Genomic DNA, 16,033 nt, shown 5'->3' on the forward strand with positions numbered 1-16,033 from the left:
AGGTCATCTTTGGGGTTGTTTCTTGTGTTTAAAAAAAATGCTGAAACATCTCTTCATTGTTGCCAGAAACCACATGAAGGTTGTTAGAAACGTCTCTTTCTCACATAAATCATAACCAGACTGAACACTTCATGAAATAACACGTGGTTTACAGGAGACACGAGTAGATCGTGTGAAATAGTTGAGAATTTATGTTGTTAGAAGTAAAAATGTTTCTTTATACATCAATAAACAAAAGGTCTCACTTTTGTTCGCCCTCAAACATTAGTTAAGATTTTATTTAGGATGTTTCACTTGAGCCTAAATTCTAATCAGGTTTAACTGTCAAACGCAAAGACGGGGAATGAAAGTGAAAATATAAGACGAACAGATGCTCCTCACAGAATCATCTAAATGTAATTAAACGATGGTTGCTGGGCTGATAAAAAGAGCCACCGAACATTACTACTAATATCATCATAACTTATAGGAAGAAAGTCGAAATACTCAACTTTTGAGTCCAAATATGTTGAATTTGGATTCACTTAAATCCTTAAAACTCACAATTTTCTTTGCTATAGTTGAGACGTTCCTGAATCATGAGCATCTCATCCATGATGAAAGGAAATGAAAACAATTAAACCTGTTGATCAGCATGTGAGTGATTCAGTCGTTGACCTCTGCCTTTCTGTCAGAGACAGATTCAATCCATCCGAGCGCGAACAATGAGCAGAGCCTCTGGCCAATAGAAAATGAGACCATAATTTCACTTTAGTGCACGATAAACGAGCGACGGACATCTGAGAGAACCCACCAATGAACTTGCAACAGTTTTATGGTCTGTTTGAAAAATGACATTTAATTTAACCCCCGTCGTCTCATCTGCTGGAAAGATGTCGTTGATCTCGTGATTTCCAAATGTTTCCTAGACATGCTTTCAAGGCTAAATATACCTGTAACGTCACTGGACGTAGATCCGGCGGCGGAATTTAAACAAATTACGTAAACGTGTTTCAATTCAAATGTGCATTTATTATCTTAAACTACTATTTTCTTACATTGAAACGTGTATTTTTTAGTAAATGCAGGTTTATTTTCATTCATGACGTAGATTTTTTTGTTACATGTTTTCATTTCTTGTAAACCCCTTCGTACAATCTAACACGTATGAAACTCAAAATAGTTGTCAAAGTCAAATCCAATAATAATAATTCAAGTGAAAAACTAGTTGTTTGTCAATATCCTGATCTAGCGGGTCGTGAACTCAACAGGCCACTGAGGTGCGAATTAGGTTTGTTTTTGTTTTGAATGTTTTGTCATTTTACTGGACCTTTTTGACCATTTTCAGTACCTTTTGTTTCTTAACTACACAAATGAAGTTATATTTATGATAACATTTGATGTGACGAACCCTAACTCTGTGATTGCCCGGGAAGAGACTGTAAATGTCAACAAACATCCCTGACCCTTCAACGACCTCCAATACTAGATCAAACGTAAAGAGACAAATGTGAAAACTGTTTAGTTCTAAAATAATTGTCCAGAAGTCTAACAGGATCCAATATTAAAACACTATGATGATATGATATTTACACTCTTCATCTTTTAGTTCCTCACAGCTCATGGGTTTTCCCTCAAATAGCACTTTCATCCGTCACATGCCCCAAATGCATATGAATCAGCATCAAGAATAAACAAAGGCATCAAATGTTCCTAATAAGACGTCTTACCTGCGAGGCAGCCCATCAGCGACTGCAGTACCAGTAGTTTCCATAGCAACTCCATCTTCAATTTTACAGGGTCACAGGAGTCTCACATCCAACCACCAATGTATGGAATACGATTTGCACGTCTTCGGGATAACAATCTGTGGGGAAATGGACGACACAAATTAAGTGGGAATAAGTTTCAAAAAGAATATAAATCAATGTTTAGATTTATCAAATTTCTGTCAACACTGAAACAGTAAAGAAGAAGAACCTCTTCCTCTTCCACTTCCTGCTTTCATGTCGCTATGAAAGTCACTTTTAGCATTTTTTCTTTCATGCTCATGAAAGTGAAAATCTTTCACATGTACTTTGTGACTTTTGCCTCCAAACACAGTCGATATCTCCTCAGAATAAGAGTTAAAACTGTGAACGTCAACATCTCAAACTGCATTTCTTGAACTTTGTTTTTGTGAGAGCAAAAAAAAAAGTGTCAGTTGTCTGAGAAATATGAGATTATACTTTGAATTGGATACTGTTTCCAGGGTAAGTCGAGAAGTTGTGTATTTGTTTGTTGAGATGAAAGGGATTGATGTTGTTTCAAGTCATTTCGACGGGTATGATTCGACTGCTAAACTGATGCGAGCTCAGAAGTTTATTTCCACTGAATGTCACAAAAAAACTTGAGACTGAAAAGTGTGAAAAGACTGTGACCACCACTTGATTGAAGACCAGCAGCTCCAGAGTCACCTGCGCCCGGAGGTTTGTCGGGTCGACTACATTTGAAATGATGGTCGCATAATTTACCCTAACCCTAGTCCCGCCCCCTTTCCTGCGATCAAATAACCCCCTGATGCGGCTCCCTGAGGTTTTTGAAGTTAAATATTGGTATAAATGTGGGTTTTGTGGGACGAGGAACGAGACGTGAGTAGAGTCAACTGTTTATTAACAAGTACGACAAGGACAGCACAACTACCCATAACCCACTGGGTGAGAGAACACACCCCCCATGTACCCGCTACACAATTGGACAATTATACCTTCTTCTTATTATAACTTTATGGATTGTGTCTTTTAATGTATATATTTTAACTGTGTATTGTGTTTGATTGTTAAATCACTCTGTGACCCTGGACTAGACACATCTTTACAAATAACCGTTACTTACTCGTCAAAAGACATTTAAAAAAGGTGAAAATCTTATCATAATGAAAGAAAGCCACAGTCTATCTGAGGAGAAGCTCTTTACCTGCACTTCCTCTTTCAAACACACCTGTGCAAACCACTGATCCTGTGTCTATTTGCTGCATTCAAGTGTTGTGAAGTCATCTTGACACCAGGGACCACAAGCTGAGAACATCATCCTTCAATTTGACTCTCACTGCCAGCGAGTCGTCCTAGAATCTAGAATCTCTTTCATGAAGAACAAAGAAGGAAAGATCAGTTTTCCTCCGTCACGACTGTCACTGAAGCTCGTCAACACAAGATTGACAAGACAGTCCAGTCTTTAAACAGCAGTAACATGTGACGAAAAAAAAACAAAAAAAAACGACCAAGACCAAAGTGATAGTTCCAATATGTCCAGTTACAATTTCAACTAAATTTAAAACTCACTAGGGATTTTTTTTTTATCATTTCAGCTCCTTTTGTCAATTTTATTGCCCAAAATCAGCCTGAATCTTCTCTTTCCTTACGCCCAGAGTTCAGAGCAACTGTACCAAGTAATAAAGAAAGGTTGTATATGAATAATTTGGAATATATAAAGCTAGAAAAACAAAGACCCTTACGAAGTGGCTTATATACATACAAGTGTTTTTAAAAACATCACTCAAATGTTGAAGAGGGTGAAGATCACATAACCTTATGCTGTAAGTGTTTCACTGCAACATTGTAATGCAAAGCAAAACAAGGAAACACAGAACCGTCGTCACCTCGAGATATTCTTATTATTCCAGCGTCTCGAGCTCTCAGCTGCCGCATCAGAACTCTTCCTCCCAAATGAACGTGTTTTTTATTTGCATATATCATATTGAAGCTCGTCAGATGTTGAAGCTTCTGCTTCAGTCCCAGAGAGTCTTTCAACGCACGTTAAAATGTGTCTCTTGCTATTCCGGGCAAAATAATGCAAGATTCATCAGTTCGCTTGTTTCCCTTGTTTCAGCAACGCAGCATTTTAAGGGATGGAAGAAGCGATAGAAACATGTTGTTAAAAAATGTTGTTAAAAAACCTTTTGTTTAAAAAAACAGAAGTGGAGATAAAAAATCTGATGAATAAAAAAATGAAGGGTTATTAGATAGACTTTATTAATCCCTCTGGAGATCTCCTTCAGGAAATATGAAACAGAACAAAACCGTTCACATAAACTCTATTAAAAATGTATTGTAAAAATGTGTTGGAGTTGTAAGTGTTGAGGGTTATGTTTCGCCAGAGGAACGTTTCCTCATCGGGTCTAAATAATCCTAAATAATCACTTGTATGGATTCTAACGGCTTCTGCTCGAGCTTTGTTTTGCTCCCACAGTCCAAAAAACACAGAGGTTTATTTAGTGCCTTCAATTGTCGTAGGTGTGAGTCTGTGTGCATAGACCTCTTCAGGGGGTCCCTTGGCTTTCGCCCTTGGCAGCTGGGATAGACTGCACTGTGCCTGTGAGCAGATTGTCTTACAATAATAATAATATGGTTTTGTCATGGTTTACTGACACAAATCTGAAAGTCAATCATTTGCTCACGTGTATCTGGAAACTCTGAAACAATATTTGACTGAATAGTTTACTTGTATCTGAGGTACATCAGACATGTACTAACACCGTCCCTGTGTTACATTATTTATCAATGAGGGTTTTATGTGTAAAAAAAACAAAAAACATTTCTCTGTTTTTCTCCTCTTGCTGTAATCAGTGTTTCCTCTGTTGCCTCGATCTTTGCTTTCAAGCCGCCTGATAACAATGCTGTGGCTGAAGATAACACATTTCTGGGCGCCTCACAAACCTACAAACACTTTAGTCTGTTGTCTGTAATCTATTTAGTTATTTGATGCCAGGAACATGTTCTGGCTGCACACAGTGAATCCAGCAGTGAGTTTAAACAGAGGGTTTACATTAAGAGCGTGTTGGACATGAAATCACGTGTCTTTGTTGAGGACGAATCGAATGTTGTCATTTCAGAATCAGAATGTTTGACACGAGAGGGAACATATCTGTTGTGCTGTACGACGGACTCACTCAATATCTGGGAACGTCAGAATGTTAAAAAAGAAGATGAATAGATTTTTACCCATCAAGCAGTGAACTGTCAGCTCCATGAGCAGAGCAGCTCATTTGATTGATGGAATAAGCTTCTATTTTTTTCTATTGATATTCAGGAGTTAAGTGGTGTTTAGGAGATGCTGAATAATGATGAAGACAACAGCAGGAGAGCCGTTGTCTTTAAAGTCCATCAAAATCGTGACTAAGATTAAAAAGCTTTTTTTTTCTATGCAAACATCCGAGACATTCTTTCTGCAGCACTTACTTACCGTCCCATTGTTTTCCTGTCCTTAAGAAAGATTGTCCCTAAGACCAGTTCAATGAAACCTTGGCATTAGAACGAGGACAACTAACTCAAGTCTGTTTAAATTTGAACAAACAACCACTCAAATATGTTCTTAGTAAAGTCAAATCATTCAATATTTAATATAACTCCATATAAAGTGTTTACAATCTAAATCCTTGTAGCATGTTTGGTATGAAATACATTAGAATGTTTGGCTTTAATGTCACATCAATCCATCTCTGATCTCAGGTCGGCTCAGTAGAGCAGCAGCTGGAGTAAAGACCCCCAGAATGTTCTGTCCCCAGAAGCTCTTCATGGAAATGGCAGAGGTGTCACCAGGCTAACTGGGACCTGGGTCAGTCCCTGGGTCTCCTCTCACTATGCCAAGAACACAGGACCTCCAGCAAGGTATCTTCAAAGTGGCTCATCTGGATGTGGGAGTGATTCTACTTCATGTGTTTTCCAAATGAGTATTACAACCCATCGCAATGAGAGTCCAGCAATGTTGAGAAAATTATTTCTTCAATCCACAAACGTTCTTTCAATCACTACCTTAACTGTACGACTGTCTGAGGTGGAACATGGATCAGGTCTTCGTTACAGACAACAGTCCATCTTTCCCTCACTTCTGAAAATGCTCCAGAGATATTTGACCTCCTGCACCTGGGGTCAGATCTCTCTCCACGATGTAGCCTCCTTAAAAGACCTGCTCACGATGGAGGTGTCTGTGATGGTCCAACATCCATAAAACCTCCTATGTTTGTGCAGGAGGTTTAAAGCTAGACTTATACATTTAATTAGCTCTACAGGAGATAACCCGTGTGTTAAATGTACTGCCCTGGTCCTAAGAGATCTGTCGCCCGTTGTCAATGATATCGCGGCCAATAGCCAAACAGAACCAGCGGTGATGGAAACGCCAGTTTAGCTCTAAGCCCGTTTCATCCATCAGCTGCCGCTCACATCTGGAGCCACATTTCCTACCGGCCTAAGTTATGGCACTTAATGATCCTTTTTATTGACTTGCTGCTGCTTCACTGGCCCTGGATGCAGATATTCAGACCATCAGACAGTTTTTTAAAAGACTGCCAATGATAGTCGTTCACTGGCATCACAGTTGAACCAAAGAAAGGGACGAACAAAGAAGGATGAGAAGTCTCTTTAATTTTAACTTAATTATTGCTGTACATGTAACAAGCACGTATTGACTGTCTTTTTAAATCCAAACTGTTCAACTACTACCATATATATACACTATATGTATATATACAGTTTATACTGGTCCGTCTACTTTTACTCACTTTTGTCTTTTGGTCAATTTAAAAGTATTTTCACACCAACATATTTTAAAGCTCAGAGCTGAAATATTAAAGCTTGCTCTGACCAAACTTTTAAATAATAGACGTGACTGATTTATGAACAAACTGCAAGGTTTCTTCCTGTGTTTCTGTTCTTGATGAAGCAGCTGCACTTTGATGCACAATCCCATAATCACATTGATCTGGAACAATATGCTTAACAATGAATTATGTCGTGGATATTCGACATGGTCATGGTAGAATAAAGCACTGCTAGAACTTGGATGACATCATCGATTCACAATCCACACGTACAGGAAGGAAATTAAACAAACGTGTTCATCTTGACAGAAAACCATGTTTTTGGGTCGATTCAAACCATGAGCTTGTAATCCATGCATTTGTGTCGTTTACACTATTGTGTTTATTTTGTGTCTAAACAAGAAGGATGTGTTTCGCCTGCAGTTCGTACTCTGAGTTGCTCTAGTAGAAGAACTCACATTTCTCCTTCAAACTCTTTCAGGATCATTTTAAAATTCTGGTTCTTACTTTCAGATCTATTCATGGTCAGACCTTCATGATCTGATCCAGACTCACACCCCAGCTCGGGCTCTGAGGTCGGTGGATCAGAATCTACTGATGGTTCCTGAACTTCAGGACCAGAGGAGAGAAATCCTTCCAGACTGTTGATGATGTTGGAGCGATGTAGTGAACGGATGAATGTATTATGAATGTGTTTGACGTTTTAATGGAGTTTGTATGTGTTTAAGTTGTTTTATTTGTCACTTGTGATTTAAATGCTCATGTGTTTTAATTTTGTTTGAAACAGAGAGGGAGTTGAACTTATGTTTTTTTTCTTTTGCACTACAGATATTATTTCTGTTTCTTATAAATATATATATATATATATATATATATATATATATATATTGTGATTTATAAAGGGTTGAATGTTTTGTAAACATGTATGATTAGTATTTCAAGTGCACATGTAAGCTGACTGAGAGAGAAGGTTCTGACTTGAACTTCTAGCTCCACTTATGTTTTTTCTTTTACAGAATACAAGGGATTGAACTCACGAGTAAATCCCACGATTATTGAACACAACGCAGAGAAGAACAAAGACCAGTCACATGTATCTACATAGTGATAAATCATTCTACTAGTTCAGAGAATCTCTACATTTATTTTCCAGCCCACACCGACCGGTCGTTTCCTGGTTAAGCAGATCCATACGGTCCGAGTGAGACGGGAAGCACCAATTAAGACGCTGAATCTGGGGAACATGTTTGCAGCCTCGTAGACTTCATTTAATAATGCAGCAGCCCCAGCGCTCCAATGCCATCCTGCAGACAAGCTGCTGTGTGGCGTCTTCTTATTAAACACTCAATTAAAGACATTCCCAAAGAGAGGCGGCAGGGCAACAGTGTTCGAATTGAAAAGATGGAGGAAGGATCTGAAGACCTGCCTTCACGACAGTGAAGTCATCTCAGGACACAATGGATGGAGAACCGATGTCCAGAGAAATGGACCATCATTATTTAATGATGAGCAGTGATAGGAATCAATATGATGCCCAGGTATGAAAGTGAAATGAGTTCCTTTCATTTAATTTCCTTTCTTTTCATTGAGGAAATTATTTCACTTAATGATATCATTTGTCGCTTGAAGCCAAAGAGATGTTTTTCCCTAAGAGTGCTGATCAAAAGTGTCTGTTTTACTGAAAGTATGTAATAGTTATTATTCAGTAAGATTCATGATTTAAAAAGTTATTTATGAGGACATCTACAGTTTGTAACAAACATTTGATACTTAAATAAACAAAGTGAAGACACAAGTAATACTTTTACTAAATTACCTCTGCCAAGGAGGTCATTTTTTCAGGCATTTTTTTGTTGTTTGTGGCGGAACTTCGATCTCAGGTTCCTTTGGATTAAAGTTTCAGCCAAACATCTTGAGATATAAAATACAAACAAATATGACACAGACTCACCTGACGTGCAGTTGATATGCACCAGGAAATAACTTCTGTAAATATTGTAAATGTTTGTATATACTGTATATTTGTAAAATTATCTTTTATCTTTTTCAAAACAATAATTATATTTGTATTGTATTTTTATTGAAGTGTTTTGTTTTTTATGTTTGTTTTTTGTGTGCTCTCGCTTATTGTATTTTTTCCCCCTGATGCTGCTGTAAACCCAAATGTCCCCTTATGGCACTTAAAGGAAAATCTATCTGTATGTGTCTGTAAACAGATCTGATGCACATCAATCAATAAAGTATCACATTGTGTCGCATAAATAAGGTTAATTTCTATTCTCTAGCATCACTGCGGTGCTGATATGATCTTTCAAGTCATCATAGGAAAGTGCATAAAACATTTATATTTTAAATGCTAAACTTCATTCCTGGCTCCAACACATACAGTCTCATCATGTTCAGTTCAGTTCCATCATGGATGAAGAGTGTGAGACACCAGAGCTGAACTGGTAGAAGTTTGTCGTCACATTTCATTAATATAATGCAGCAAAACATCGAATTAAATGTTATTTATTGACAACTTAAGAAACCAATGCAATCTGACGAGAGAAAGTTGAGTCGATCTAATCAAACCTTCAAACTTTGTCTTCAGGACGACGCGGTGAAGTCAGTGAAGTCCACCTTTGGTAGGTTGTGTCGCATGACTTTAGTCAACATTTGCAAACTATATAATTTGCTCTTTTTTTTTTAAATGAACATTGAATTAAGCAAAGACTAACTGTAAGTGTGTGTAGAAGATTATTTTGGTGCGTCACACTCATCTGAGCCAATGACATGATCACACTTGAGTCACTGACAGAACACTTCACTCGAGTATCATTGATCTTTTATTAAGTAGAAACCACTGGTTCCCTCTATTGGTTTCCACAGAACTTAGTGGGACTAATCTGTTCCCTAACTGATGATGAATCCTTTGTCCATATGAAGAGTGAACCAAACCTAGTAAAAAGTCAGAAGGTGCGACTGAAACAAGGATATTCCTTTGAAACGACTCTCTCACAATTTCTCTGTTTGAAATGATGTGTCGTTTCTGCCGTCGTTTCCCTGCGAGCTGTGATTAACGTGTGGTTGGTTAATAATTTTTTTATTTTTTTTATTTTAGAATCCCTTATTAGTCCCGCGAGGGGAAATTCAACCATTCACACATACTGATGGGAGTAGGCTGTAGGCTGCACACTTGCGCCAAGTTCACCATCAGGAGCAATCAGGGTGAAGTGTCTTATGGCATCAAGCTTTACAAATAAGCTTCATGGAATGAAATATTTACTATTGTAACTCAAATAATCTGCTGAATAACAGTATTCAAGTCATTGTATTGCCAGGAGTAAGTGCTTGAAAGTGTTAAATGTGTATCGGGGTGATCGTCACAGCTGTGGAATCAAGACTCATATTCAGCAGAAATACGCTGGAAGACACAAGGCTGTACCATTAAACACATTTAATCATGATGTTGGCTTCCACGACTGAACAACCCTGATCGATTATTTCATTTATGCTGTTTTACGCCAACCACTAGGGGGCACCACATGATCTTACTTCATGAACAGAATAACATAAGCAGAGGAAGTCTGAGCAATAAGATCCACACGGGTCTGAACAATATACTGAGAAAAGTGATGTGAGACAAAGAAGCAAACAGTTATTTGTCCTGATACATTGTAAAGCATGTTTATTTGGTTATTTTATCACATTTTCTTTTAATGCATTCAAATGTATAAATAGTGTTAACTATTATGTTATCTTATATGTTAACGCAGTAAAACAGAGGTTTTCCCTGAGATCATGTATAGTCTGGATCAATAATCATGACTCCTGAATCCATCATAAATGATTATTTAATTTGATCAATCATCAGCCCTAGAAGAGAAATCATCGACACTGATAGGACTCGGAGCAGGAATGATCAACAACTACTTTAATAACAAAAACATTGACCACTGAACATATACTGCAGCGAAACACATGCCACAAACCTTCGACAACAGAGACTCACAGACGAAGGATGTTTTTTAAACAACAATCAAGTAGAACGAGGATCAGGTGAGACGAAGACGCAGGTGAATCAATGAGGCGACGAGAGGAAGTTAACATGACAAGGATCAGGACTTCACAATAAAACAAGTCAGTTGAAAGGGAACATAAATGACAGGACATGACTGAAATATTTGACATTTTTAAATTGAACATCACTCAGAACATTGTGTCTAAGCATAATTGTTCAGAGTAAAAGTCAAATTATTATTATTAGTCAAGTTTTCATCCACAAATCAAAAATCAGGGAAGATTGTTCCAATTTTGCAAAACAGACTTTTTTTCCCCAGTTTTGACTTCTTAGTTTTCTTTGGTAACTCATATTTGTCATATTTGTATTGTATTGTATTGGCCTCCATCATTTACCTTAACTCAACGAATAATGGTCCTGTTCTCAGCAACCTTTGATCAATCCTAACAAGGTGAGCAGTCGCGGATGTGAATATCTTCGTACCGTTGTGTTTTATTAAAAGAATCAGATCTGGATCGAGAGACATTGAAGCTGGAGATCTGTCCAAGATAACAGTGTCATGTTCTGGTTTGTCTGTCATGATTATTTTCTTAATCTTGATCCTTCACGTTTCATGTCCTGTTTTATTCTAGTGATCGCTCACTCCTGACTCGGTTCCTGGTTCCTGTTTGCTCCGCCCCCTTGTTGTCTGCGTCCACCTGCTTCCTGGTTGTACCTGCGCACCTGAACTAACTCTCTGATCAGATCTTAAACCTCTTCTGTGTCGTGTCTCGAGGTTCAGCTCTTTGTTCCCACGAACTAACCACGAGTGACGGGTCGATGAGGCGTCATGAAGCATTTCAACACATAGCGACACTGTGTCGATACTGTGTCACTGAATACCTGCTGGACCTTTATTGAAGGTAATTGTTATCATTTGTTACTTCAAAATAACTAAGAGAATCGACACTTGCATACACGCGAGACTCAAAGCTGTAATAAAATCTCTGAGATAACTTTCCATCTTATTATTGTTGTCAGTTCTTTACTTTATTTGCTCCTGTGCAAACATTTCAGTCAGAACTTTCATTTCCTCTGCTGGAATACATATTTCATACTTTCATTTTCCCTTTGTGTTTCTTTTAATTCACTGCCAGAAATGCAAACACAAGGTGTGAAGGGAAATAAAATGACTTGGCAAAAGAGAGTTCATCTTAAAAAAGGAAAACATATTTTTACTATTGATATTACTTGACAAGACATTGTCCAACACTTCAGTATATTATTGTATAAATTCAACTGATGGTTCTCTCAGAATTCAACCTTCAATCATGTTCTCATGTCGTCTAATGTTGATTTTTAATCTGTTCTTTTTAGAGACTAAAATGTTTGTTCATTTTAATGTAGCGACTGGAGCTCAGTTCGTCCAGAAAGACTCTTAACAACATCTAAACACCTTCAAACTGTTCGACTGTAACATCTGTTATTGAAGCTCCAGGTGAACAATTGATCAGAAAGAAATTAAATAATTTTATATTTTTGTTTAATAAAAAATGTGAAGCATCTTACAGAAGAAACAACTTCTAGAAACCAAATGAGAAAGTTTAGAGGATCTAGAGTGTAATCCAAAACACCATAAAACATAATAAATATACCTCATACCATTTAAACATTTCCCAATAACTTTAGCTCTCCATTGATAACTCTATAACTGTGAAATATTTAACTAACAAACTTAATAAATTGTAAGTAAGTAAGTATTTTTTTTATTTATAGCGCTTTTCCAGACCAGGGTCACAAAGCGCTTAAACAATCAAAACAGTATTCAATAAAGTATATACTTTAAAGATCAAGATAAAACTGATAACACAACAGGAGTTCCAGAAAATCAAGTAAAAGCCTGAACAAATAAAAACGTCTTAAGATGTTTCTTGAAGGAGTCAGTAGATCATCAAACACAGATGTTTCTTGAAGGAGTCAGTAGATCATCAAACACAGATGTTTCTTGAAGGAGTCAGTAGATCATCAAACACAGATGTTTCTTAAAGGAGTCAGTAGATCATCAAACACAGATGTTTCTTAAAGGAGTCAGTAGATCATCAAACACAGATGTTTCTTGAAGGAGTCAGTAGATCATCAAACACAGATGTTTCTTGAATGAGTCAGTAGATCATCAAACACAGATGTTTCTTGAAGGAGTCAGTAGATCATCAAACACACATGTTTCTTGAAGGAGTCAGTAGATCATCAAACACACATGTTTCTTGAAGGAGTCAGTAGATCATCAAACACAGATGTTTCTTGAAGGAGTCAGTAGATCATCAAACACAGAGATGTTTCTTGAAGGAGTCAGTAGATCATCAAACACAGAGATGTTTCTTGAAGGAGTCAGTAGATCATCAAACACAGATGTTTCTTGAAGGAGTAAGTAGATCATCAAACACAGATGTTTCTTGAAGGAGTCAGTAGATCATCAAACACTGATGTTTCTTGAAGGGGTCAGTAGATCATCAAACACAGATGTTTCTTGAAGGAGTCAGTAGATCATCAAACACAGATGTTTCTTGAAGGAGTAAGTAGATCATCAAACACAGATGTTTCTTGAAGGAGTCAGTAGATCATCAAACACAGATGTTTCTTGAAGGAGTCAGTAGATCATCAAACACAAAGAGAGAGAAGATCGTTCCAAAGCTTAGGAGCAACAGTCTGGAAGGATTTCTCTCCTCTGGTCCTGAACCGTGTGCGAGGAACCATCAGTAGATTCTGATCCACAGACCTCAGAGCCCGAGCTGGGGTGTAAGTCTGGATCAGATCATGAAGGTCTGACCATAAATAGATCTGAAAGTAAGAATCATCAAAAGAGCAGTAGAACTAGATGTCATCAGAAACATCAGGACTGAATGATTTTAACCAGAGGAATCAAGTTCAAACAATAAAGGACCCAGAACAGAACCTTGAGGGACTCCACACAACAGATCTGCCTATTCAGACCTCATTTGATTGGCAGATACACTGAAGCTGCACTCAGAAAGGTATGATGAGAACCATTCTAACTCAGACCCAGACGGTCTTCATCCCTCAGTCTTCAGGATCTGGTTCAACTGTGTCAAAGGCTGACGACAGATCCAACAGAACCAGAACATCATGATGTCACTGGACACTCTCAGTAAGACTCTCTCCTATAATATTTATATACTATATAGTTGTTGTGTATTCTGCAGAACATAACTGGTCTAAGAGAAGAACGAGGGATGAACAATTATGTCCAGTATGAAAACTACTATATCAACTAGTACTAAGAAAACACTTGTTTGTTCTTATTCTCAAGCTCCAGTTCCTGGACATACATGAAATAAACATGACGACACAGACTCATGTTTCTATTACTTTCTGCAGAGAAACTGTCATGAATGTTTTATTCCCGGCCTTAAAAATGCACCTGACCCAGGTTATCTCTATGTCACTCCTGTGCTTCATCACATCTGTCAGCTCGACTTTTTTCAAGCCGTCAGAGGCCATTAAAAGACCATTTGAGTTTTCAACCAGTTGCACTTTCCATTTCTCTCAGGTAGCTCATCCGTCTAATACTCAAATATATTTATTAAACTATTGCCATGAGCGACAACGTGTATGACCAGGATGTGACGCCAGGACAGCAGTTTTAAACGTTTCAATGGAGAAATTCTTGGAGAAAAACCTTCAACAGTGAAGGTTTTTCTTCATCTTCACTTTGGTCTCGACCTATTTGTGACGATTCAAGAAGCGACGTCAATGACGACAGGGTTACTGGGTCTCATGTCCCTGAAGCTGGTCCCAACGTAAGGCCTGGAGCGGGTCAAGTAAATCAAGTGTTTCTATAATACAAAGTACCGCACATATAAACAATATATGTGGCTTGTCCTTGTAAAGTACTGCTGGATAATTATTCTATGCTTATCCTTTTCATTTTCTTTAAATCAAGATACATCAGGACGGACGAGTCTCAGGGGATTGTTTTAAGAAAAAAGGCAAATGATCTTTCATTAATTATCTCAAAGGATTGAAAGAAAGAAGAAACATTTCCAAATGTATCTTCAAATCTGCAGAAAGTAGTTTTTCTACTAAAAAAATAAAGAGTTTGTTTAAAAGCCAAACAGATCATAACGTTCGATACACATAACATTTGAAAAATAGCTCTCGGTAGATGAAAGATAATTTAAAATATGTATTTCATTTCTATCCATTTTAATGTGCAGTAACGAGCAGGTGTTGTCTGAGGATAAACACAGGTTTATATAAACAGCCTCAAAAAGTTCTGCTGCATCATCAGATGAACATGTTCTTATCTTCACGCCACATTTCCCCGACGCGCCTCATGCCTCGTTTAAGGTAGAAAATTAAACTGGAATCAGACAGAAAATTGAGCAGAAGTTCTTCTTGCCCTCAATCTGAGTCTCGTTGAACAACAAACGTTCCAATCGACTGCATCAACACAAACCTTCTGCTACGACTTTTAAACACACGGATTCACCTACAGCTCATGTCTGGTCCAGTATCTCCACACACTCCCTCACAGGAGTGAAGCATCAGCTGCATTACTATCATCAAATCTGTGGGGATTATTCCAGGACTAGGATTAACAGGAACATCTGCACTGACGGTTCACAGATTAAAAAACACTTTCCATCACCATGATAGTTAGATCCAGATGTTGATGTGAAGAAGTTCATGCTGGACCAGTTCAGTACTTACATGTCTGGCTCGCAGCCGCCGAGGAATCCACTGTTAAATATTAATCCGTCTCCTGTGGATGTGCGAGGATTCATCACCGAGGCAGGAGTGAAGCTCTGGGTTCTGCGTCTCTACTGCACCTCCGTCCGTCCGAGGGTCTGGGTGTCGCTGCAGAGTCTCGTGGGTCTCATCCTGGAAAGTCAAGCCTCTCCCTGCGTCAAGTCCTGCCTCGTCCACGAGCTGGAGCTGGAACAGAGTGGGACGCGACACTGGAGGAGAGATGGAGGAGGGATGGAGGGAGGGATGGAGGGAGGGACGGAGAGGGGGAGGAGAGAGACGGAAGAGAGGGAGGCTGCACTTGTCTTGTCTGTCTTCCCCCGAACAGCCTCTCGCTGCTCCGGTCATCCAAGCGAGACAGACTTCCTCCCGCAAACTCTGCTGCCACCCACAGCTCCTCCTCACTATGAAGCCCGACATCGTCTGAAGCCTCTTGAATAACGAGAAAGGATCTGCTTTGTTGCAAAAGAACCGACGTCTAGCATTTGAAATCCAACGTTTACATGGTGTAGACATTTTGTGTTCATTTATTTATCAATTGCACAATTTTTATATATATATATATATTTAAATATTTCAATTATATATTTATGTAAGAATAATTTGTATGATTATTATACTATTACTAATAATAAAAATAATACAATAAAGAGCTGAGCCCAAAGGCAAGTTTATTGATCCATGGTGACAAATGTGGTGTGAAATCACTCTTAGACAGTAGAAGCTCAAGG

The 16,033-nt window shown here is 38.2% G+C and overlaps 1 protein-coding gene across 1 annotated transcript in view; it reads right to left on the bottom strand.

Annotated features, from left to right (window-relative positions):
* Positions 1-15,497, bottom strand: part of LOC148069836 (contactin-4-like) — a 118,539-nt gene extending 103,042 nt beyond the window's left edge. The window contains exons 1-2 of the mRNA XM_087801558.1: positions 15,267-15,497; positions 1,710-1,846 (exon numbers count right to left, since the gene is read on the bottom strand). Of these exons, the coding sequence (XP_087657684.1) occupies positions 1,710-1,764 (55 nt within the window). The 5' untranslated portion in view covers positions 1,765-1,846; positions 15,267-15,497. The remainder of the gene's footprint in view (positions 1-1,709; positions 1,847-15,266) is intronic.
* Positions 15,498-16,033: the final 536 nt, after the last annotated feature.

Source organism: Callionymus lyra, chromosome 10 (assembly GCF_982586985.1).
Source record: "Callionymus lyra chromosome 10, fCalLyr1.hap1.1, whole genome shotgun sequence".
In the NCBI taxonomy this organism is placed as follows: Eukaryota; Metazoa; Chordata; class Actinopteri; order Syngnathiformes; family Callionymidae; genus Callionymus; species Callionymus lyra.